Raw genomic sequence first — 24,827 nt, forward strand, 5'->3', positions numbered from 1 at the left:
ACTATGGATCCATATGGAAAAATGAAAAAAAAAAAGCATTTTTAAAGTTTTAAACCTTTCTCTTCAGAGACCAAATATTCTTTAAACAGAGACTGAAATTTTAAATGTTGGTTCTGATGTTTTGTTTTTCTCTTGTTTTTTCTTTAGCAACAAGCAGAAGAAGTCTATGAAAACTGCTTGGAAATTGACCGTTACCATCAGCGCAACCATCGACCATCGACCATGAACACAGTTTCATAAACCTAGACTGCTTTGTTAATAAATGTACATATTTCAAAGAATGGGATATTTTCTTAAATGTTCAGTCTGTTTGCTTTGCCGCTAAATAAGTAAATAACAAACTGTTATTTTGGGTTTTTGTGAAAAAATGCTTTTCTTTTCTAAATGGGAGAATGGAAACTCAATGGAGAGGAAAGCCACTGAGTTTTAACTGTTAGTAAACCCTAAAGCAGACAGGATCTAAATGGAGGCCTCCTATTGGACAGAAAGCACTCTTAGGACGGCGCCAGAAAAAGCACACATGGTGGAAGTCTCCCACAGCATCTGTGTCATATTACCCAGGCACACCCAAGCCGCAGGGGTGTTTATGTATGTTCAAGGTGGCAAAGCTGGAATCTGCTAAATCTGCTAAAAGAAAAGTACAGAGCAGGAGGCTCCGGAGCCACATGCAGCTCTTTGGTGGCTCTTGGCTCTGTTGAAAATAATTTCAATAAGAAATCTTTCTTTTGCTGTTTTGGTTAATTTGTTTTAGTTAATAAAGTTTTTTCATTTATATTTTGATTTTTAACATGGCAGATAACCAGGCAAAATTAAGGTAAAAGTAGTAATTGATTGTCAGAGGAGTTTTTTTTATTACATTAAGCTTAAAGCACATAAAGATAAATAAAAAAGGGATTCTACTTCAATATTGTGATTTTTATCTTTGATAGTAAAAGGAGAAAAACGATGAAGGCACAAAAGAAGGCATAATAATAGAGAAGTCCATGTCTGATTTGGCTTTATGTTCAAATAAATCAGCTGCAGCAGGAGGATCTGATTTCACACAGGATGTATTTTATCTTCAAAGGAAAGTGCATGTGCTGCTGGGTACACAAAAATAAGTTAAAATTGTTATAAAGAAATGAAAAAAACGTTTCAAATTCAATTATTGTGAATAATTAAAGTTTAACATGATATTCAATGGCAGCAAAACCATATAAAGTGTATTTTTCTAAACGGCAAAGTGCAACTGTGTGGCTCTTGCTGGTTTTGGTCTGTAAACTAGACCAAACGGCTCTTTTAGCATTAATGGAGGAGATATATAAGGAGAATTAAGATTAAAATGGCATTTCTGAGTATTTATTTATTCATTTCTTCCAATAGCTTTTAATCGGGTGCAGATAAAAAAAATGACGTTTTAAAAAGCTTATGTTGAAATAATATAGCTCCTTGCTCCGCTCTATTCTGATGTATCCACTTGTAGACAAATAGATCTGTGTGCGTCTTTGTTTTCATCAACTAGCTGAAAGCTACTTGGGGAGCGCTCAAACTGGTTTTTAGAATTTGCCTAGAAATGGCATAATCACATTGCAAAGGCCACAGGGAAAACTATTAAAATAGTTTAAAGGACGATCCAGGTGGGATTTTAAGGCAGGGCAGCATGGAAGATAAGCAGGACAGTTCCCCTGAGGACCACGGTTTAGAAACGCTGTTCTAGAAAATGATTAACCATGTTTGGGAGTGTCTCCACCCTCTTTTTATAAACACAATACATTCTGTGTTAATCATATTAAAAGTATGTGCACATTTTCTGCATTACACTAAAATTCTTTTGAAAATGATGTTCAGAATGCTCTCCTGCTCCCACGTACTTAGCAGCAGTTGTCCCTGCTGATCTGGCCTCAATCCACTCCTAAGTAGTTCCCTGTATCTGACTGTATCTCTCTGTATACTCAGAGACCAAACAAGAGATGTATTTATAATTCAACGTTATCATTTTGCATTTCTCAGCTCAAATACGAAAGGAAATCCAAGATTTTTTGGAGCGAAACCAGAGATTTCCTCTGTCCCGAGACGTTTACGCATAACTGGCGTTAAAGCAGAACCTCTTCCACTCTCAGCTTCATGGAGCTGTGACCTGTTAACCCATTTTCTGAACAAGACTGTAAAATTTCACCTTAAAGCAGTTTGGTACAGACATGCTAAAAAAAAAAAGAAAAAGAGTGACTACACTGACTGCAGGGGTGTTCTTGAAAAATATCAGTTTTATTCAAATGTAAGATGTTATAAAAATCCACAAAGATCTCACATAAAACTAACATGATCGAGTTGAAGTGAGATGTTATAAAAAAATAGAAAACATTACAGTGAAATGAACCAAACATTTTTAAAAGTTAGAATTTATAAAGACGCAAACAGATAAAAGTAGAACAATAAGGTTTTGGTAATTAAATCTAATAATCCATAACAAATCTTTATTATTTTATGTACAATAAACAACTATAGGTTAAGATCCAAAATGTTAAAAAAATCAAAATACATATATTTTGTGTGAGGTGTCACTTTTCTTTATTTTGTCATTTCATGATCATTAAAATTTTAATAAACAGCAAAAATACACACCTACTTGTTATGAATAGTTTTTTTACAATTACCGTAAAAGAATCATAACCAGTTTATATTAATTCCATTTCAAAATTCTATTTGATTGAAAGCTAAGGCAAAAAAAAATGTTTCGGATGTGCGTAATTTTCATGTCATTTGTCACACTTCCTGGACTGTTGTAGCTAAAAGCTGAAACATGAAATGAAGTATCATTTTTCTCTTTTGGTGCGATTACAAGGACCAGACTGTTTTACAGTGTGACTTCAACGGGGGAATTCCAATGTTTAAGAGATAAGGAATACCCTGACGTTAGGACCAGACCCACATTTCATTGACCAACTTAAGAGGCAATCCATGTTACAGGCTACGGATACCAATCAGAAAAACATTCTACATTTTCCTTTGTTTTTTAACCTTTATTTTTTTTTTTAATTTTCTTTTAGAAAAACATGTTAACAGCCATAAAAAACACTAAAAGGCACAAATTAATTCAATTCATTTAGTTCTAAATGGTAAATATCTTACTTACTTTAAGTACTGTTCATTTTTTTACGGTGACAGTCCGGATCACACACACACACACACACACACATCCACACACTCATGGTGACTCAACTGCCTAACTTTGGCACCAGCCTATAACAACCAGAAGCAATTTTTGCCTTGTTTCACTATATCACTATGAAACATAGGTAAGAAAAAAAGGTCACAGGTGGAAATTGGTCACAAGAGGTCACAAGTGACTCATGCCACAACAAGCCTTAGTCAAAACCGCCCTTACGGGTGGATACGGGGTATCTGTGGGTAAAAAAAAAGGAAAACCTGTAGGAGGCCTGAGACATAGGTATGCCGTACAGACTATTCTTTTTTTTGTTTTTAAGTCCCCAGATCCTTGTGGACCGTTAGAGCTGTTCACCTAAACGTGTGCTCCTCGCGCTCCTCGCGCATTGACTGTTAGGAATGATGACATTAACCCCCAGTTGTAAAAGTAAAATATGTCCAACACAAGAAGCCTTCAGCGCTCAACTGTTTGTTCAGCTGCTGGACAGGACAAGTTAAAAAAAAGAGGAAACTAGACAGAGCTTCATTTGTGTGGACATCCTGCAGACACTTTTCTATCACGTGCACATTCCATGCACCCTCCCTACAACCCTCTACCAGCCTCGAAGCCCACACAAGGGTCAACCCCCATGTGGGTACATTCGACTATATACCATTAGCACAGGAATGCTTTAACTGGTCTTTAGACTGAGTCTGTCTCCGGGGTTCAATATCTATAACAAGTTTAACACATTTCATTTAAAAAAATTCCCAGTTTATATAATATGTTTTGCATTCAGTGGTGAGCACTCTCGGCTCTCTTCCCTTTCTCAAATCCTAACTATGACTTTTATGTGTAGAGTTTGCATGTTTTCTTTGTACAAGTATGGATTTCCTCTGTCTTTGTCCAAAAACCTGCTTCATCGGTTAACTGCTGTTTCTAAATCGCCCCAAGGTGTGCCTGGGCGTGTGCGTGGCCCTGCAGCTGACTAACCCCAACCCTTAGGACCTGTTCAGGGCGTACCCCGCCTTTGCCCAGCAGGTTGGCTCCGGCAAACCCAGTGAAAATGGATGAAAGTGTTTTGGAAACACTGTTGTCAGTCAGACAAAGAAAAAACAGAGTCAGTATCTGATGTTGACACAGGACCTCCAGGCAACGTGGGAACTCTAATGCCAATGGAAATGTAAGCGGATTAGCAGTAGTGTAGATTTGTGTATACATGTGTTGTATCTGTGTACAGTTCAGTCTGTCCTCCAGATGTACGCATCTCTTCCACAACTACTTATTTTCAAATCTCATTTTATGTTCTCCATAAGGTCACTTCTACCAGGCCTGCATTTAAAGTCTCCTGCTTTTCTGAGTCAGGTTAGTGAAGATTCGCTCGTCTATCAACATTTGCATTTGCTAAACAACATTTGCATGCTTGTAAAAAACCTGAAGTAAAAGGGCAGAAAGGACAGATCAGTCAGTTAAATAACTTTCAAGAGCTCATGAGTCAATCTGAAGCAACATGTTTTATTGTAAAACAAATGGATTTTCCTGGTGTTTTCATGTAGACGTTACCTCATTTTAACTGCAGCAGGTCCTGCGTTGAGCTGGCTGGAACTACATTTATTTTACTTTACGGCCTTCTAATTATCCTTTGTGTTGGCTCATTTTGTCAGAGGCAGACATACATTAATGGATCAAAAGGCAGACATCTGTCATCCCACAGCATGATTATTGGGTAAAGCCCTACTAAATTAAAAGCCTCTACGGATGAGTTACAATGCTGCTACACTGCACTCTTCACTACTGTAGACGTGGCTTTAGGCTGCATGTGTCAGAATAAAAAAAAACCCACACATTTGCATAATTATAACACTTCAACAGCAAAATTCTGCAAACAAACTGACTGCAACTGCTGCACCACTCAACTCCAAGATCCTTTAACAGCTTATAGCTAATCTTTCTGAGTCTTATCAGAGTGGGAGTGTTCCAATCCCCACCGTTCCAGGTTTCATTCTTCTCTCTTTGCAAAAGGTACTTTTCAGAGTTTCTGATAACACCTCAATAGATAAACACACACCTGCATGACTCACACACACATCCAAGCATCCTGATAGAAACCGTTAATATCGCTTCTGTAAAGCAGAAGTCCCTTTGGGCTTAAAGGTTAATGACTTTCTGGTTGAACACGCCTTTGGTCCATTTTAGCTTAATGGTTTGAAACTGATTTATCATCAGCTGGTTGGTGCTTCCCGACTGTGAGGTTCAATATTCTGTTCGTAAATGGTTGTCTTTCATAAAAAAATATAATCTGTAAAGCTTTCTGTATTTCCTTAATTAATATATTTCTTTATAAAAAACAAAAATGTTACAAACTGAAGCTTTAGATGCATAAACTCGTGTTTTGTTATTTTCTTTTCTGCTTTTTCGTTTGCGATTCGGGGAGATTCTCTCCTTCAATTTAGGATAACATGCTCATAAGCATAACATGGGGTACTGAAAGTTAAGAAATGAATTTGTTAAACAGCAGAACCATGCTTTTTTCAAACACACATTTGAAATGTAAAACAAAAAGGCAGAAACATGTGAAAATGCACAAGGCTTACCTCCATTTGAACTCCTGAAAAAAAAAGCTTCAGGGCTTAACTCTTGGAGCTAAAAATAAATTAAATTACAGAGGTGGAATACAAAATAACATGTAAAAAAATGTGGCTTCCTCTGTCAGTAACTGGAGTGTTTTTCTAACGGAAAACAATCTGCACAACTTGAAGCTGGATCTTTTCAGTCAGGAGTGTCCCCCATCAGCAGTGTAACGGATCCCTAAAGAAATAATTGAAGTAATGGATTAGTTATGTGCTTAAAGCAGTAAAGAAAACAATTTTTTGCAGTACAAATGTACAAGAATGAAAGTTTTTCTGTCTTGAGTGTCCATTAAGATCCACAAATCCAACGTTTGGACGCATTGTTAGAAAATGGCAATTTGAATATTTCTTGGTCAAATACTGAAGAATATTTCATATAAAAGGTCTTAGACTACGGTCACACATCTCACACATTCTCAGCAAATTCGGCAAGTGACCGCGCGGCGGTATTCGTTATCTAGAAACGGCAGTTGCATTTTTACACACCGTGCGGCGGCTGCAGAGAGTTTTAAGAGTGCGAGTGTTTGACCAATCCTCACGTATAATTGAATTTTTTGACGTCAGTCAGTGGGCACATTTGAAAAGTTGCACAGTGGCAATCCAGTGACAGGCAGAAGCGTGATAATTGACTGGTAGGAGGTCCCAAACTTGTCTTATGATCGGCCGATTTCAGACTGCCATCCTCCAGCCGACCCCCCATCCCTGTGCGGCCGTCCCACTGTCCCACCGTCCCACCGTCTTATTGTTAGAAATCGTACAGCAGCAACACGGGAACTCGACAAGGGCTGTTGATACGAGGCTTGGGTCAGACGCCAATCTGGTGATCTTGGCCACCGCTGGTCCTAAATATAAATGGGGAGACGGCATTGGTGCCGCACAAAACTCATCATGGCGTTAATGGCAGCACAGCAACACTGAGATCTGCGTCTTGATGCTGAGAAGAACACAAAGAAGACACAGAACACTGTGCTCGCTGCAGAAGAGCAATGCACACAAGAAGGGCGAAGAAGAAGTTGTTGGGTGAGGCTGTGGTTGCTTGGAGAGTTTATAGGCGGTTTATATTCCCCGGGTGGCAACTGATATAGACGGACGCCGGGAGATATTTACACATCGTCCAATCACAGCTGCTACCACAGCCACGATTTCAAAATTACATCATCCCCGCCTGACTGATGGCGCCTGACCCCGCTGTCTCCATTCATGACCACGCCAAAGGATTTTCAAGAACATTGGGCGGCAGAAGCTAATCTTAAAGAATCTGCCGATTCCTCCCTGTTGCGCAGTGGCATTTGTATTTGACTGTAGTATCTCTTTTATTGAATGAAGACACAGCTGGTCTCAGGGAAGGCGGCTGTTTGTCCCAAAGAGCAGTTTTTCTCTTCAGAACCCCACAGTTGATAGATCAATATGGGGATCAAAAATCTGTTTGTCAATTATGCACACCCTTAAGAAAATACACATTGAGGTGACGATAGTATTCAGTCAGTCAGTATCACTTCAACCATGAGAGATTAAATGAACGTAAAGAATCCAGGAAATCACATTGTAGGATTTCTAAGGAATAATTGGTAAATTGTTCAGTAAAATAAGTATTTTTTCATCAACAAACTAGCAAGAATTCTGTCCCTCACAGAACTGTTGCTTCTTCTTTAAGAAGCTCTTCTGTGCTCCACTCCCTACTTGTATTAAAGGAACTTGTTTAAAATGTTATCAGTCTAAAAGACGCCTCTTCACACCCTTAAACGGTCACACTTCAAACTTCCCCATGACTAATTGAATGATAGTGGAATCCTGGTGCTGGTCAACAGTTTTGGTTTATGGTATCATTCAACCACCATTCAACTGAACTGGATGTGAAGAAATCAACCGTTGGACAATCGGCCTCCATCGGGGGCTGCCCACAAAATCTCCCCCCATGAGGGTGAAATGATGACAAAAGCTGGGAGTAAAAGGCCCGGAACCACACAGGGGAACCTGTGAATGATCTGCAGAAAGCTGCAATCAAAGTAACAAAGGCCTAAGTTACACATAAAGCAGCCAAACCCTGCAGTGGCATGTGCGTCTCCAAGCTAAAGCCAGAACAAGTCCAGGCCCGTCTGAAGTTTGGCGTGTATGGTTAGTTTCTGAGCGAAAACCTTCCATTAATGAAAGCACCGGAGAGAGAGCTCAGCTAAACAAAGATCCCAAACACCAAAGGAGTAAAAAAGCAGTTCAAAGTCCTGGAGTGGACCAGTGGCCCCAAACCCCCGGGCCGTGGACTGGTATCCAGGAAGGCGCCCTGGTATCAACAGTTCGTGGAACAGTTGATACCAGGGCACAAAGTAAAGAAAAAAAAAACCCACTTACATTTTTTTTGTTTTTATTTACAATTTGATTCAGAGGGAAGTTTAATTTAGGAAAACTACTGGATTCTCCCCACCACTCGGCCTCGTGTCAAACATCAATCCACAACTTTCTTAAAGCGGCTGTGCCGACCGCTAAACTGAAACCCACAAGCTGGTAAAGTTAGCAAAAATAAAACATATTTGGGAAGTTTCTATTAGCAGAAAAGATCAAATAAGAAAACAGAGGAAGAGATTTTGAGTTTAAAGAAGAAAGAAATCAGATTTTTACAGACAAAAACCAGGAGTCTTTACTTGAAATATAGATTAATTGCAACAGTTGTTGCAACAAATCAATAATAATAAAGCACAATATTTGGCAACCAGCTGTCTATTGTTACAAGGATGCTGCTAATAAAATAGTGGATTTCTGTTTATAAACATGTTTTGGAAATACTGTTTTTCTAAATTTATCTGTTGCATCTTAGAAGTCGGAGGAGGCTTACATTGGCATCCGATTTTTTGGCTTTAATTTTAACCGTTAGCCATTGGTTTAAGGGAGAATCAATTACGTATTTTAATGGTTTCAACACAAAATCTAACTTTAAAAAAAAAATTGAAACCGGCTGCTGATTTTTTACAGAGCATGAAGACAAACGTTACCCTCAACAGTTGAGGGAAACTTTACATAGTTACATAATAAATAAACACGTCAATTTTGACAAAACCCGTATTTCTCAAAAGAAGGTTTTTCTGCTAGGAGGGTGTTTTTGAGGCATACCAAAATTGACATATTTTTACAAAACTGCAATGGAAAAAAGTTTTTCAAATGAAATGAGTCACCTGACCGACAACCGGAAGGCAAAGCGCTTCTTGGTAGCAACCGGGTGCTTTGGACACTGCACAGCGGGCGCTACAGGAGGTCCAACAGCGTCACACAGCTCATCAAAAGGTAAGCGTGTCATTCAGAACTGTTGGATCCACAGTTCCTCTGCAAAATCATCAACCACCATTTCCCAAAAATTGCTTTAGACTCCCACGTTATACTTGAAATAAAGTAAGACTGGAAGGATTTCACATCTCATTGATATAACGGTATATATCTCATATTTTGCACTAGATGCAATAAACCTTTTTTATTTTTTCTCCTCTATATTGCCGACTTTTGCTTAGTGGATGAACACACCACCCTCCTCTGCCTCGGCACGTTTGCAGATGCAGCAAATGCATAAGCAGAAAGTCGTTTACGTTAAAATAAACGCTGGAGACGATCACATCGTATAAACGCCACTCAGAAGTTCATTGCAGTTATCATGGACAGCTGCAAGCAAATCCAAGCAACATTAGTGTGAACTAAATAGCACTATTGTGGATGCAACTGCTGCGATGAGCGATCGCAATTTTTTATCTTGTCTGCTCTCTCTCTCTAACTGTGTGTGTAGTTAGGCATTTCTTCTGTAGTTAAGCTTTCATCCTCTTCAGAGTTAAAAAGACGTGTACATGGACACAGTTACTCTGTAATCGTATACTTTAGTTGCTCAAAATAAATGCCGGTTGAATGATGCCACTGCGGTACGTCATAACATTCCAGTCTCGTATGACGTCACCAGCGGGCGTCACATTCTGCAGCAACTGGCGCCATGACGATGAGCGCTAGAGGTGTGGGAGAAATGTGAAAGTATCTGCTGTAAATAAAGTATAGTTCGCATCCGTCACCATGGTTTTTAATGACTTATCGCAGGAGTCTGTTTTTTTTTTTTTTCATTTTCGATTTAATGGAAGCCGTATAATTACAAAATTGTGTTTTATGGAAATTTCTTGAATTGTGATAAAGTTTTGTGCATAAGTGTAACGGAAACTCAGCAAGTGACAAAAAAGTGTACATGAGAAGGTATTGAGATAAATTTGTTATTGACCAAATACTTATCTTGAGTATTTTCGGGATTTTTTTTTTGGTCTTTTTGGCTCTCATAGTTGAAGTGTATTAACTACAGATGTCAATCATCTGTTTCAGTGGGAGAACTTACAGAAATGCCCAAAGTGACCAAACACTGTTTTGCCCCTCTGTGGATGAAATTATTAAGTCTTATTAGAATAATCAGGTCCAAACTCCTAATCTGGTTTTTTTCTTTGTCAAGTTTCTTAAAACCGCCTTGGCTGTAGATTTTCATCTCATAAACGGAAGAAACATTTTTTTGCTGACAGACAGAAAGAAACCTGTTAAATTTCAGTTTTATTTAAAAAAAAAACACAAATACAAAACATTAATAAAATTTCTCCACAATCAACTACTCATCAACTACATTATTTCCTAAAGAAGCATGTTTTTCTTTAAGTAAACAAAAAGATAAACATAAATATTGAAAACATTTAAAGCCAGACTTACCATTTTTTTTTTCAGTGTAAGGGATTTGTTTCTCCTGGCCCTGAAGGACCTTCTTTCCACCAAGGTAAACGTTTACTGCTGCACATAAACAGTGTTATTGTTTTTTTTTAACAAATACACTGTATGTGATGAGCTTTAACTATCATTTGATATTGTATACTTACCAGTCTGAAAATTTACCAGACCAGCACAAGTACAAAAGCCCAACCGCGCCCGATAGGACAAAAAGGCCAAAAAGAACCCAACAAAAAACAGAAGATTCTGTGAAGAGGTGAAACACACACAAAAACAGATTACAAATAAAAGCCTTTATGGATATTCATTCTGTTTACTTCTAAAAACAGGTGTAGAATTGTGACGTGAAATATGCAGAAAAAATGAACAACACTCTAGAAAAAATTTAAAAAGTACAGAAGGCAGCAAAAATAAAAGAATCTTAGGGAGTAAAGCATAAATTTAAAAAAAAGTAAAAACATTATTAGTAGCACAAACAAAGTGCAGCTGCAGTCGGCTTTAATGTTGGCTGAACAGCCTGAGGCCAGCAGCAGGAAGAGGGCCCATCCCATTCTATTCTAAAGCCTTTTATAGTAAACAGTACCCATGTATAGGATAATGGATAACATTTGAAACATTAAAGAAATATGAAATATTATGAAATATAAGTTATTTTCCAACTTGGAAGTAAGACGACTCGATCTCTGAGACAGATGCCGCCCATTTCATGATGTCATGTCAGAAAGTGGGTGTGTGTGTTAGCCTGGGGGAGGGGCTGGCAGTGCAGGCTCTTCCTGGAAGGGGCGGTCCCTCACTTATGTACGTCACAATGTGCAAACCCGTTGTTTTCGTGGGTTGGTGCTCAGAGAGCAGGTAATTAGGGGAATACTCAGGAGTGAGTGAACAGATCAAAATACGAAATGCAAAATGAACATTATAAAACACTTAAAAGCTCAAAATCTTTTTTTACATGGTACAGCCCATTCAAGCTGCTCAGATGCTCCATCATTCGTGGGCTGAAGGATGCTTATTCTGCTCTGTCATTTGGGTTTTAGTCCTTTGAAGTGTAAACATCCCATTCAGATGACGGTTTGCAAGGATGGTGGGGCTGCAGGGCATAATTTTAAAATCCCACACCTGCTCTGATTGCATTGAAAACAATGGAACAAACCGCTAGAGTTGAAGGCAGTGATGATGCAGGAGTGTAATTCTGTAAAAAAGTCTATTTTAAAACACACCGTCTCTCTGACAGCAGTACAGTTTGAAATATAAACAGTATACTGTATATGTAATCCTATAATGGTGGTGTTTGTGATCTCCATGTACATCTATGTATTTAGACCAAACAGATAATTACCTGAAGAGAAACGCACAAAGACGTAGGACGTTGTATTTCCAAACATATTTCCTGCTTCACACTGATAAAGCCCGGAAAGGTCACTGGTCTTGCTCGCAAACTGCAGCACTCCCCCTTCAACTTTGATGGACTCAGGCAGAGACTGGCCAGCCCTAAAAGAGACAATACAATTCAATTCAATGTTATTTATATAGTCCAATATAACAACAATAGACGTCTCAATGGGCTTAATAACAGTAACTGTATGATAAACATGAAATCATAAAGAACATGAAGTCATAGAATTCAATAGGTAATGGCTAAACTGAACTAAACAGACTAAACTAAACTTGGCCTCCCTGCCCTTAGACCCTCCTTCTCGTTAAGGAAAACTCCTAAAAAAAATGGATTCCGTCCACATAAGGGAGGGATCCTCCCGAGGATGGACAGGCAATGTAACAGAACTCTTAGAGAAGAGTTAACTTATCTAAGTCTACATGTTTAAATAGTCCAGCAGATGAGCTTCATGCTCATTGAGTTGGGGTACGGCTGTGGGTGCGAGAGACGAGCCAGAGGTAATGTCTACAACCAAGACAAGAGATAAACTTTCTTTTACTTATTTGACATTTTTATTTATATTTACAATTGTTTTCCCCAGTAAAAATCAATGTCTTGTGCTTGATCATTTTCCTTTATTGGTCAGATGTTTTCTGCAGGATTCTCTTTGTTCATTGCGTTGCCTTTTGCTCTAAAAAATAACTCTTAGCTTGTTTTTTAGTTAAATCAGTTTAAACCACAAATAATAAATTATCAAAAAACTTAAAGCGGATGAAAACTATTTTTCCCTAAGTTCCATTTTTTTATTTGAATGGTGAAGCAGAGCAGCAGATATTTTCTAGCTGATGCTGTTTTGCCGTCTGTAGAGGCGGTTCTCAAGGCAAGCATTTGTGTGTAACATTGTGTTGTGCTGCTCCTGTGTTGTCAGTGTTTCAGAAAATGTTAGAAATCTCGGTCTCAAGGCGCTTTTCTAAAACTCAATGTCACCACATGAGAGCGACCTTAGGCCTTAGCAAAAGTAGTCCACTTGAAATGTATTTTATCAAGTATTCTTGCACATAAATAGAAGTATTGCAAGTATGCTATCCAGGCCTTAAGGGTCGGTGTCTTACATATTTTCCAACTGGCATGCCATTGGTACTCCTTGGCTGAACACGCCTGATCCCGGTAATCAGCAGCAGATAAGGCAGGATTTCTGGAAATCCATCAGGAGGCCGACCCTTTGACAGGCCTAGTCTAGACCGTGTACATGTAGTTTAGGAAGTATACCAACTGAATACTACTTCAGACTAAATCAGAACATTTCAAGTTTTCAATACATAGAATATAAAAAGTAAGCTTCATGTATAATGCCTCACTTTTGGTATGGACAAAGTAAAGGAGTACTTTTGTTAAGGGACAGAAAAACAATGAACAATAAGCAGTTTTAAAAAATGTGATTTTTTTTTTGTCTTAGAAGGACATAGATTATTTGTTTGATTAAATGTGCTTATGTGCTTAGACCGTGTGACAAAGATTTTGTTTAAAAACTGATGTTGTGACCCTCGTGATGTTGCATCCGTCTCTAAAATGTACCGCCCCCCCTCAAACAGAGTGAAAACCCGCCACAGAGCTTCAGAGCTAAATAGTAAACATGCAGCCGCCCATGTGGATTTATAGCACATAATTCTGGGTTCAATTATTTTGTAAATGTGTGGCTTGTTGCATCAATATACTTACGAAGCTGTAACACTTTCCATGAAGTCCATGTCATGTAATGTTGGTGTTTAACTTAAAAATAAATAAATAAATACATAAATAAATGACAGTTTTAGGATTTTAAATAAAAATATGCAAACTATTAAAATTTAAACAATGACAAACATTTTTCCATTTTTGTTCCTTTATTTTTTTTGTAGCTGAAATGAGGTTTTGAAGGAAGAATGTCAAAGTTTGTGCGTCATCTACAGAACAGATTAGTCTGTTTTTATTTTCCTTGCTTGTGTCTTAAGGGATCAGACCCCAGAGATCATCTGTTGTAAGTTTGTTTTCTTTGCCAATTCTGCACATCGCTGCTATCATCCAACTTTCTACTTTTTTTTCTCTGACCTAAGGAAGAAATAAGCTTTTTATCTTTCCAGGTGCAGCCTGTCTTTCTGCTGCTTCACAGTCAAGCTCTTTGTTCCACATCTGAAAGTTTCCATTGACGTCAAACCTGAAATAAGACATTATATTCCTGTTTTCTTCAACCTTAAATGAAAAAAGTAAAAAAAAAATTCTAATTTAGAGAATGTGAAAATGTGAAATTGTGATTTTCCTGATAAACCTTTTTTATTTTTTTTTAAAGCAGTGCTGGAGGAACCGTACCTGGTCCAGGTAAAGGTTGCATTTGGGTTGGCTTCAGTTTCACACTCGAATGAGTCTGCGGATCTTTCTGTTACCTTCACTTCTCCAGGAGAGTCTGCAGAACAAGCAAAAAGCCTGGTTACATATACAGTCAATGAAAGAGGATGGATAAGAATAAATGCAGCTGACGATGCCATGTGTGCCGTGGGAAAGTATTTTCAGGAAACATGCTACAGAAGCAATGTTCCCAGTTAAGGTCCTTAGGCAGCACTTTTGTAGGAGGAGGTCTCGGGTCACTGCAGTAATCATATTCCCTAGTGACAATCCATCATTTTTAAGCATTTTGATGGTATCCCTCAGCAATAAGTAGTCTACTAGACTAAAAGTGAGGCAGTATTCTTCAACTTTATTTTTTAAATACTATAAACTGTACATTGTAAACTTAAAATGTTTTAATTTAGTCTTCAAATGTATTTGATTACAGTAGTATACTTCCTACATGTACATAATCTATAGTATACCTGCTGTACTACTTTTTGCAAATCGTTGTTAAAATCCCACTCAGATTATTTTTTAATCTATTGTCAAAACATTCCTAGTGGTCTTTTAAACGGGATTATACGGCTTTTAACCAATATTTATTGAAAAACCTGTAATTTCTGTCAAAGCAGAAAAGCCCACCCCCACATCCCATCATCCATCTGTTTACACTCTCTCCTGCTAGCTTACAGTCCCTCAGAGCCTCAACCTAACATTAGCGCTGCGAAAAAAATGGTGAGCAAAATTGGAGCTATCCAGCTGTACAGTTTTGATCCAGATGTCAGCTCAGACGAGGAAAACAAAGACGTACATGAATCTAATTGTCTGTGAGGGGATGCATCAGGATGGAGTGGAACGTGGTTCGCCCTTGTAGCTTCTATGACTCTGCTCCAATCTTTTTCCAACAGCACTTTTTTGTTTGCTCTTGATTTACAACCATTTGAATAAAAAATACTCAGAAGGGAAATTTTGGGCTTTATTTTCTTTATCAGAAAAATGAAACATGTTCTGGTGTTAGAAACACCAAAAAAACAAACTATTTTTCTGGAGTGGGTCTTTAAGATACATATTAATAATAATACACTTCATTTATATAGCACCTTTCAAGATAAACACCACAACTTCACAATAAAACACAAAGAAAAAACACACAAATGTAAAAACAGAATTAGTAAAAAGCAATTTAAAAATATATTTATTTAGTCTACAGGCTGAGAGCAAGGAAGTTCCAGAGGGATACAGTCACTACTGCAAAGCCTCTGTCAATTTACATTTTTAGACAGGTTCTTTTTCCAGGGACTTGTTGGGAGTAAATGGCCGAACAAGGTCTTTTATATTGACAGGGGCTTGGCTGTTAAGAGCTCTGTATGTTAAAAGCAGGATTATTAAAATGCACACATCCGCAAACATGGAGGATGTTTGCAGTGCTTCTTTTTGAAGACACTTTTTCAGCAAATAGCCACTGCATCCCTTTCACTACATGGAGGAAACAATTCCAAACTCATCTCAATAACTTAAAAATGAATATCTTACTAAAGGAACCAATCCAAACTCCTATACTAGAAGGCATGACAAATTGAAAACACGTAATAACAAAGGTGAATGTATGGAGAAATGTTTTAGAGTGGTTCAGGAATCAATTTTAGGAAGTCTTTCAGCAAATAAACTCCACGACCTTCCATTGATTACAGTGCAGACATTGGATGCAGCAGAAAGAGTGGCTTGTGTGCAGCTCCCAAGTTTTGTGTTTGTTTGGCTGAATCAACCCTTCCTACTGACTTTAAGAGATGCAGTGATTTTGCACTTTGAAGTAGACCTAGGCAATATTTCACCAGAAAATGTTCAGTTTTTGAAATTCTACCTTTAACACATTTTCCACACAGCTGATTTTGTTAAAACAGTTTAAATTTGAGACTTTGCAAAGATTTTCACTCTAGGAACAGCACAGTTTCCTCCCTTGTAAGTTGCATGCACAGATCAGTGTTGGGTGATTAAAAAGCAAAAGAAGCAAACAATAAAAACCCAGCGAGAAACTCAAAAATCCCAGAACAGGAGAGCTCTCACAACATGCGAGTTCTCACGGGTGTCGGACTACAACCCTAGAGGACCGGCCTCCTGCTCGTCTTTCAGAAACCCAACCCTACCTTACAACTGATTTACCTGGTTTAGGTGGAGAAGCCACAATGGCAGGTCAGTTGAGAAACATATATGACAGAGGCCCTCAAGGCCTGGAATTTGACACCCGGGCCTCAAAGTTCATCCAAAGAAACTACGTAGAAGTCTAGACCGTCATCAGAATGTTCCAACCGCGTTACTTATGACACAACAGCAGTTACACCTGCTTTCATTTAGCCTCAAAATGTAACGTCTTTTCTGATTATTAGCTCGGTCACTCCAACACATTTTTTACTCTGTTTATAAATTAATTCCTGATCCAAACTAAAAGTCTTTGTAATGCTTCAATAGACTAAACGTTCATCTGCTTCGGCCCTGGTAATATTTGGTCCTGTGTTCTTGGCTGTTTTTTTGTTTTCTTACCTTTTTTGAGCAAAAGTAAGATATTTCTTTGAAAAAAAATTCCCAAGGCACATCTCTGAAAGGAAAAAAAAACTGTGTAATCTGAAGTAACAATACACAGTAGTTTTCATACAGACACAAAAGAAAAGTCTTTTTTGCTCTTTCGTAATTCTTCATATGCAGTTTGAAACCAGAATCTATCTGGGTGAACACAGAACTGACATCCTGAACATGTTAAATGTTTTTAGACCAAGTATGTGAAATTAAATACTTTCCCATGGCACACATTTTGCCTTGGTGGCTATCAGTGGTTTTCAAGGAGAGGCCTTGTTTATCTTTGCACTTTTATGAATGGTTCTCTTCTGGAACACTTGAAGGGAACTGTTTGTTAGCATAGACAAAGCTCAGAGTCATTCAGCTGCACAGTTTTTTAAGCAGTAAAACTTGAAGAGGTTTTTGACAGGAGGCTCAAGACCAACCATTTAAATCTGGCTTTTACATGACCTTTGTAATTGCTTGATTCTTTTAGTCTTTATTTATTAATTCATCTATTTTCCTTTCCCTATTATTATAAGGAAAATATATATCATTTTCCACACAATATATCTATTTTAATATTTGACACCTTTTATCATCACTATTTTCATTTTTTATTCTTTTCTAATGCCTTTATTTATTCATTTTATTTTTAATTATTAATATTGTTATATCTTATTTTATTGTATTATTATTATTATTTATACACTGATGTTCTTTCTAACTCAATTCCACATTTCAGGAAAAAAGAAGAAACCTCACGGCTGCCTACATGAAGGGGGGGCTTCGCTCCCAGGACAGACAAACGATGTACAAGAACTCTTAGAGGAGAATTAGCTGATGTAACTCTACAACTACATGTTTAAAAAGTCCAGTAGTTGGGCTTCATGCAGAGGAAGTTGGGGTACGGCTGGGAGAACGAGACGAGCCAGAGGCAAGATCCACAGCCAAGTCTAGGAGCAGAGATGAGCCAGAATCGTAGGAGTGATTCCTCTTGGGGATCCATTGTTGTGGGGCACTGCTGACTCTGCCTGTAGGGGGTGCTGTTGCAATGCTCCATCTCATTAGGCCGGCTGAGGTCCCGCTCTTTGGTCCCCACTGTCCCATTTCCTCACAGCAGAACCGAGCCAGAGTGTTTCTTTGAGCTGTTTGAACTTTGAAGGAACAGGTCTTTCTTGAAACGTTTCCCTCCTTAACAGCAGGACAGACGGCTCTGACCTGCTTTTTTATCGTTTCCATCTAATAGAACGGTTTACTTACTTAGCTTTGATGGATGATGGCATATTTTTCCATTTATTTCCTTGTTAATTATAAAGGGCTTTTTGTTCATTACAAGTGTCTCTCTGTCAAACTGTAATATTTATGGTATGCTAAACGAAGGTTCCCAGTGTAAGATGTCAAAGAAGGTGTGTCTGGAGGAAAACAAAAGAAAAGAAAAACAGCTAAATTCAACAATAGTGTTTTGATTACATTTGTACGGAGGAACTGGGAGAAAGAGAGCCGATCTCTAACTAAGGACTCTTTGTTCACGTTCAAAAATTGCAAATACATGACAACCCCTATAAGCACAGATGCACTTGTTGCCACTGAGATGCTCCACTGGAGGGGTTGTGGTTCAGGGTGAGGGTTAAGTCTGACATCTGCCAGTCGCCCTTACAGTTTCTATAGTACGTTGAATATAATTCCTGTTTTTCTATTACACCTGAGATTTTGTTGATACCATTCTAAACACATACAACTTTCATTCGTATCTGGCTTCTTCTGTTGCTGTCACAAAACCAGCTTGACAGCGGTTTGGTGACAGGACACTGTGTCCATATTGAGAAATGAATAAAGACAGCTTTTTGCTGTCTAATCTGTTTGCTCAGCTTTTGGACAGAACAAGTAAAAAAAAAAACACTGGCCTGAAGAAAAAAACCTTTTAACTTGCATTTTGTTTTTTCTTCTAGACCCGATGGTTACAGTGGGGTGATGCCGTTTTATGTTTGTTAAAAGATTTGATGTGTTACTCTGGCATACGCTATCTTTGTGTAGTAATGTCAACACAAAGCCCCTCGACTTATCCAATTTTCTTTTTCCTTCATGGAGGCTGACAACAAAGCCAAAGTGTTCCCCCCACACAGGACAGCTTAAGGAGATGGGGGGGGGGGGGGGGTGTTGGGTCTTCATCTCTGGCCTCGCGTCTGCATTACCCATATGTTGACATGCTTACTGTCCGTCACCTAATAGCGTCTCGGAGGAAACTCATGGCTAACATTACTTCCGCCTCGCGCGCAAAGTTAATACTGTGGCGACCTGGGAGTTAGCCTCGCCTATAGCTACTAAGACTCATGGGAAGTGTGAAATCTTGTGTGTTTGAATCCTTCACTATCACTAAGAGAGTTATTCAGAGAAGAGAAGTGACGTTCATGTTATGCTGTTCATAATGAATGGGTTTTAATTTCGGAAAGGAGATGAAGCAATCTATTTCTTTGTCTACTCTCTCTGAGACTGTTTGAAGGTGAGTGGAGTATGAGGCAAGGACAGCTAACGCAGCTAGTTCATTAGCAGCTCGGCTCTCGTTTCGCAGTCACGAGTGACAAAGCAGCTGGGTCGTAATGATGCATGTGCGGGAAAAAAAAAGAAAAAAAACGCACCGAAACGGTACAGAAGTTCCACTATGTGTATCATTACACCCCTGTACGCTATGAATGTAAATCAGCCAATTCTTTCACTGAGAAAAGCGGCGGTGCACCATCATGCCACACTTAATGTAAAAGGATGCACGATGGCTTTCCTCCACGTCAGAATCAGCTGATTCACGTTGAACTTGTAACACTAACAAACCTTAGTTTAGAGTTAAACACATTGATCAAATAATACATTAATTTACTTTTCCCACACTTTTAGAGCTCAATAGAAGTTTTAACTTCTGTCCCATCAGGCTGAACCTTAAAGTAGAGAAAACAGTTTGTTTCCTCTACAAGGGCATAACGAACAACGAATTGTTGAAGACCTGCAGCACTTGTTTCTCAACACACACCAGATGGCTAGAGTTGTCGATTTCGGTTAATGAAACTGCATAGCAATTGTCAAAAGGTAAACAGAGCTGCTGTCAACTAGATTATGATCATTCTTGGAGATCTGGAAGGGCTTGAAAAGCTGGAGGAGTTTACCAGGATGGAGTTTGTCTATAATCTAGAGCGGTGGGGGCGAGATAAAGCATGTGAAGGGTGTGGGCAACAATCCGCTGCTTTCAGCATTTCACTGGGTTCTGTGCCTCCTTTTCCTGTTTACAACAGCTGGTTCAAAAAGACTAAAAGTCAGCAACAACCACTGAGCTGAATAAGCAAAAGTGAACCTAACAGAACCAAAAAACGACAGCTGGACTTCTAAAGTTTAAAGGACACACAAAACAAGAAATGTTTCAAACGTGTCACATGAATATTAGTTTTAAAAACAAACATATTTTTTGTCAAAATGTGCTCAAAATAAAAGAGCAGCTTTGTGAAGTTCATTTCATGAGACACTGAAAGTTTTAAATTATGAATATGGTCCTTTTTGGCTCTTTCAACTAAAATGGAAGAAACTTTTTCGGAACTGTTCGACTCTTTCGTCTAAAAGAAGTCGGCAAATATTTATTCACTTAGTGGCTGTTAGCTTTAGCCAAAACCTAAATGCATTTTTTGGTTTAAAAAAGAAACCTTCAAATGTGTTTAGGTTTAGTGACATTCAACTTTAAAGTGATGCATAATTATGGCTAGACACGGATCGGCACACATATACCTGAACTGGGTGTGTGGAGGGCAATGATTGGTTGATAATTTATAAAAAGACAAGTGTATGTATACGTGAACAGGACAGGTTGCATTGTGTTGACATGTACGGCAATTGACCCTATAAAACTGTGACATGATCCGAGCCCATGAGTTTTGTGATCCTTTGCACCCATTGACTGTATGAGAGAAAAGGAGTCTTCCTCACTACCCATTCTTTGAAAACCTACTTCTTAAAATGGCTGTTAACACACAGTAAATTGGCTTTTATTTTCTATTCTTGTTCTTTTTGGCTGCATTTCAAATTATTCTGTTTCAATGATTAAGAAATGTCTGTGTAACTTTTAAACCATTCCATGTACATTTTATGAGTAGATTTTTTGCACTGCTTTATTGTCTGTATAGTTGGTCTGCACAGAAAATTTAAGTGCTTAATAAACTTGTTATAATTGACTGTATATGAGAACTAGACCAAGTGACGCCTCTGTTGAGCTAAAAATATGTTTCACTTATTCAAAGATGTTAAGTTTGTAAGTTTAAATTATATTATTGTACCAAATCATAGTTCGTAAACATCCTGATTGGTTCTAATGTTTTCTTTTATCGTATTATCATAGTTTTTTTTTTGTATTTTAGTTGATAGACACTACATCCTCTGTTTTTATTAAATGCAGTCTCCACCCACTCGCACCAGCTTCAAAACAATCCCCAGCTTCGTCTCCCTGGGAACTGAAGGTCACACACATGCAGCTAACAGGGGAGGCTAAACTCAGGTATGTGTGTCCAAAACAGTAAAACTGATTGTCTGTTGCAAGTAAAAAGCCAAAGGAGACGTGTTTGACTCTTGAGTCTCATTGAATCTTTTTGTATGTCTGGAAAATTGGGTGCGAACTAATAGCATTTTTTTAAAGTCTGTTTTCAGAAAAAGGTTTTTGACACCTTTTCTCTTTGGATTCCAAGCAGGAAGCACCCACAAGAAGCCGAAAATCCCATAAACTTCTAGAGAGAAATAACCGGTTTTACTCAGTCATTTTATTTGTCAGAGTAATCATTCTTGCTCTGATACCTTTTTAACGTGTTCTTGCTAATCCTCTTTTGTTTTTGTTTTTTGTTTTTTTTATAAAATGTCGTCATTATTGCAAGTTATAAACTGACCAAGAAGTATCTGCTAAAGCCCACATCCAACGCTCAAAATGTTTGATTGACAAATTATCTAGAGCCTGCTTTCTAGTGGTATGGGTGTGGACGTTACGTTCATTCATGACTGATGTAGACACCATGACTAAAACCTTTTCCAATAAATCACTACTTACTGATGTCATCTGGCTCCAGCTTTTGCAGTGCAGAAACCACCTGTACCGCAAAAAATGGCGACTAAGTTGCCTTCATTTCACTGGAGCTGGACAGAAGCCATTTTCTATGGGTGAGGTGCACTCAATCATTCAGTCCGTATGGAGTGGTTGCCGTATGGAGTGGGCCCCCCCTCTTTCGGTTTTATTTGCACCTTAGCTATGTAGGGCCCTTGGTAGGGGGGGTGCTTGGACATCACTGCCAGCAAGCAGCAGATGTCCTCCTAGCACCCTACCCGCCAATTTTAACCGCACCTTAGACATTTAGGGCCCCTTGGTGGGGAGGGTGAGGGGACGTCACTGTGAGTAATCAGGAGATGTTAGTGCCCTACCCGCCAATTTTAACTGCACCCCCCTTAGTACACACACCCCTCCCCCCTCAATATATACATCCCAACATAAACACACACACATGCACACACACACCTTCTCAAACACACATACACGCACACACATTTTGCAAGGAAGGTGGGACGGTGGGGGGGTTCACATTACATCTGAGCCGGGGGTGTTCTAGTCCCTGGGGGGTGGGTTCTGGTCCTTGCTCCTGAGCGCTGGGCCCCGCCACATTTCCAACTGTGGCCGAGCCTTGTCGGGCCATATTTACAACACCCCTTGTGGGCCCTCTTTTTTCCTCGGGGTTCCCCCCTCCTGGGCGGGGGCGGCGGGCCCCTGCCTTGCTCCTCCCTGGACCAACCGTGGGCCGGGCGGATGGCTGCCTGGAGTGCGGAGCGGGTCTCCCTTGGGGGGGTCCTGGCTCGTACCTGGGGTTGGGGCGGGGGAATGCCCGGAACTCCTGGGTGGTGGTGGGGTGCTCGTCTGGGGCTGTGGGCGTCCTTCTCCGGTGGGGCCCTGCGTTGGGCTCTCCCGGCGCGGCGGGGGGCTGCTCTCCTGGTTGGGCTGGGGCGGCACTCTCTTTCCCTCCGTGCCTCCCTGCTCTCTGGCTCTGGGGGCCTTGCGGCGGTCCTGCTGGCCCTGGCCTGGGTGGCGGGGTTGGTCGCCCGGGCGGCGGTTGTTCCCCGCCGGTTCCCGTGTGGCGTTGGGGGGATTCTGGCTGCCGCTGCTGCTGCGGTGGGGGTCTTGGGGTGGGGATGGCTGGGCACTCTCCCTCCTTCTTTTCACGTTCCACCATCCATTTTAGAAGAACATAAACACTCACCTGAGCACAGGTGTTAGCTCACCCTTACACTAACAGTTTGCATGATTGAATGACTGAAATATTTCACACTAGTTGGTTTTAAGGCATAAGTATGCGTGTGAACACTATCTGTTTTGTGTACATGTCGACAGGTGGACATTTTTGCAGCTAGCAGGTGTGTTTATAACATTTGAGTCCGTGTGTGGACAGGCCCCGCCCTTTTTGTACTACATTTGAACCTTACCGTAATGATAAACAACCAGTAAACTTGTTGCTTTATGCTGCTTCATGGTCTTATCCCCCTTCCCCTCCTATTATCACCCTCCTACCCCCCCCTCTCTCTAACGTCCCTCTCTCTTCTTCCCCTCTTTCCTTTTCCGTCCGGTCCAACACCAAAGATTCTCAAACATGATTGAAATTAATAAAGTTTGGCCTCAATTACAAAAGGGGTTTATTCAGACATACCTCTGGTTTGTCTGAAGATTAATAACCCCTCTTGTTAAAGTAAAATATGTCCAACACAACAGGCCCTCAGCTCTCATCTGTCTGCCCAGCTGTTGGACAGGAAAAGTTAAAAGAAAAAAAAAAAAAATCATTCAGTCCAGTTGTCATTTACAGTCAATGGTTGGTATGGTATATTTTCCGAACCATTAAGTGCACTTAGATTTCTTCATTTCTTCTCAAAAAAATCAGTGTGCCTTCTATCCAGATGTTCTGGTTTCTGTACATACCTGGAATCAATTTTCGGTGGTACATGGCATTCAAAAATCTGTCCAAATGTTTTAGTATGACTTTGGTAAACTATAGAGCTGCACTACTTGATTGGATTGAGCATTTCGGCAACCGTAGTCTGGAGCCTGGCGGAGTGATATGTGCTGTGCATCATCGTAACAAAAAATCGAGTGTATTGTCTTGACTAACCCCACAGTTCACTAATAATACACAGAACTTCCCATTTATAGAGAATATAGACTTCAACATTTTGACTTTTTTGCCCAATGCACCCCATTATCAAGTGTGGCCAAAGGTCCAAAAATACTATAATTAAATAAAAGGACTGATAAAGTGCTGTCTACTGCAGCTGCTATACTATGGGGGTGTTATTTTATTCTAGCAATCAAATGTTACATTATGAAAATTTTTTATTGTTTTTTTAGCAAAAATCACTGGGACTTAAGTCACTTTTACAGCTGTTTTTGATGTTGTTTGTTTTTTTAGAGCAAAACACAAAAAAATGCTCATGTAAGGGCGGTCCTGAACAGCAAAAGCAGAAAGGAGAAGAAAATTTTAGAAATACCTTATCGGGATATCTCCACAAGAAGACGTTTGTTTAACTCAAACAATGATGGATGGATGCTGCGGGCTGTGATTTTTTCAACTTGTGGTTGACAATAGTATTTTTAGTCAATATCCGATTCATTGACCTAAAATCGATCCAAGATATCTTTAGCCAAAATATCCAATCCAATCTGCTTTATTTATCCAGCACATTTCTCAAACAGGCAGTTTCCAAAGTGCTGTACAGTGACCAAAAACCAGACAAAAGATTGCCAAACAAATCAAAAACAAAGTAAACAAAGTACACCAGTAACAAAAATAATGTGTGACTCAGAAATAAATACTTGGGTACTGAACAGTTCAGGTGAAGTTTTCCAAATTCCTTGTATTTCTAACAAGATAACCAAGTGTAAATTATATGTGTACAAATTAGGGCTGCGAGATATGAGGAAACTTGAGATATTAATGATCAATATTGCGATGACCATATAACTTGCGATACATGAACAACAAAAAAAACAAAAAAAATTATTTCCATTTCA

General features: G+C 39.2%; 2 protein-coding genes across 5 annotated transcripts in view; one reads left to right on the top strand and one right to left on the bottom strand.

The window, feature by feature from the left end:
* LOC105356837 (uncharacterized) overlaps nt 1–2,369 on the top strand; it is an 18,748-nt gene extending 16,379 nt beyond the window's left edge. Inside the window, exon 6 of the mRNA XM_023950812.2 lies at nt 148–2,369. Within this exon, the coding sequence (XP_023806580.1) occupies nt 148–240 (93 nt within the window). The 3' untranslated portion in view covers nt 241–2,369. The remainder of the gene's footprint in view (nt 1–147) is intronic.
* LOC105358571 (nectin-4) overlaps nt 2,224–24,827 on the bottom strand; it is a 27,458-nt gene continuing 4,854 nt past the window's right edge. Inside the window, exons 4-8 of one of the 4 annotated variants that reach the window (XM_078939786.1) lie at nt 14,195–14,288; nt 11,813–11,964; nt 10,626–10,722; nt 10,462–10,536; nt 2,224–5,932 (exon numbers count right to left, since the gene is read on the bottom strand). In XM_078939786.1, coding sequence (XP_078795912.1) covers nt 10,473–10,536; nt 10,626–10,722; nt 11,813–11,964; nt 14,195–14,288 — 407 coding nt within the window. In that variant the 3' untranslated portion in view covers nt 2,224–5,932; nt 10,462–10,472. Of the gene's footprint in view, nt 5,933–10,461; nt 10,540–10,625; nt 10,723–11,812; nt 11,965–13,567; nt 13,619–13,811; nt 14,043–14,194; nt 14,289–24,827 lie in introns of those variants that run through there. The other 3 variants (XM_023950810.2, XR_013652843.1, XM_023950811.2) reach the window with 3 other exon arrangements.

This window comes from Oryzias latipes, chromosome 21 (genome assembly GCF_053564925.1).
Source record: "Oryzias latipes strain Hd-rR chromosome 21, Olatipes_Hd-rR_3.1".
Classification (NCBI taxonomy): Eukaryota; Metazoa; Chordata; class Actinopteri; order Beloniformes; family Adrianichthyidae; genus Oryzias; species Oryzias latipes.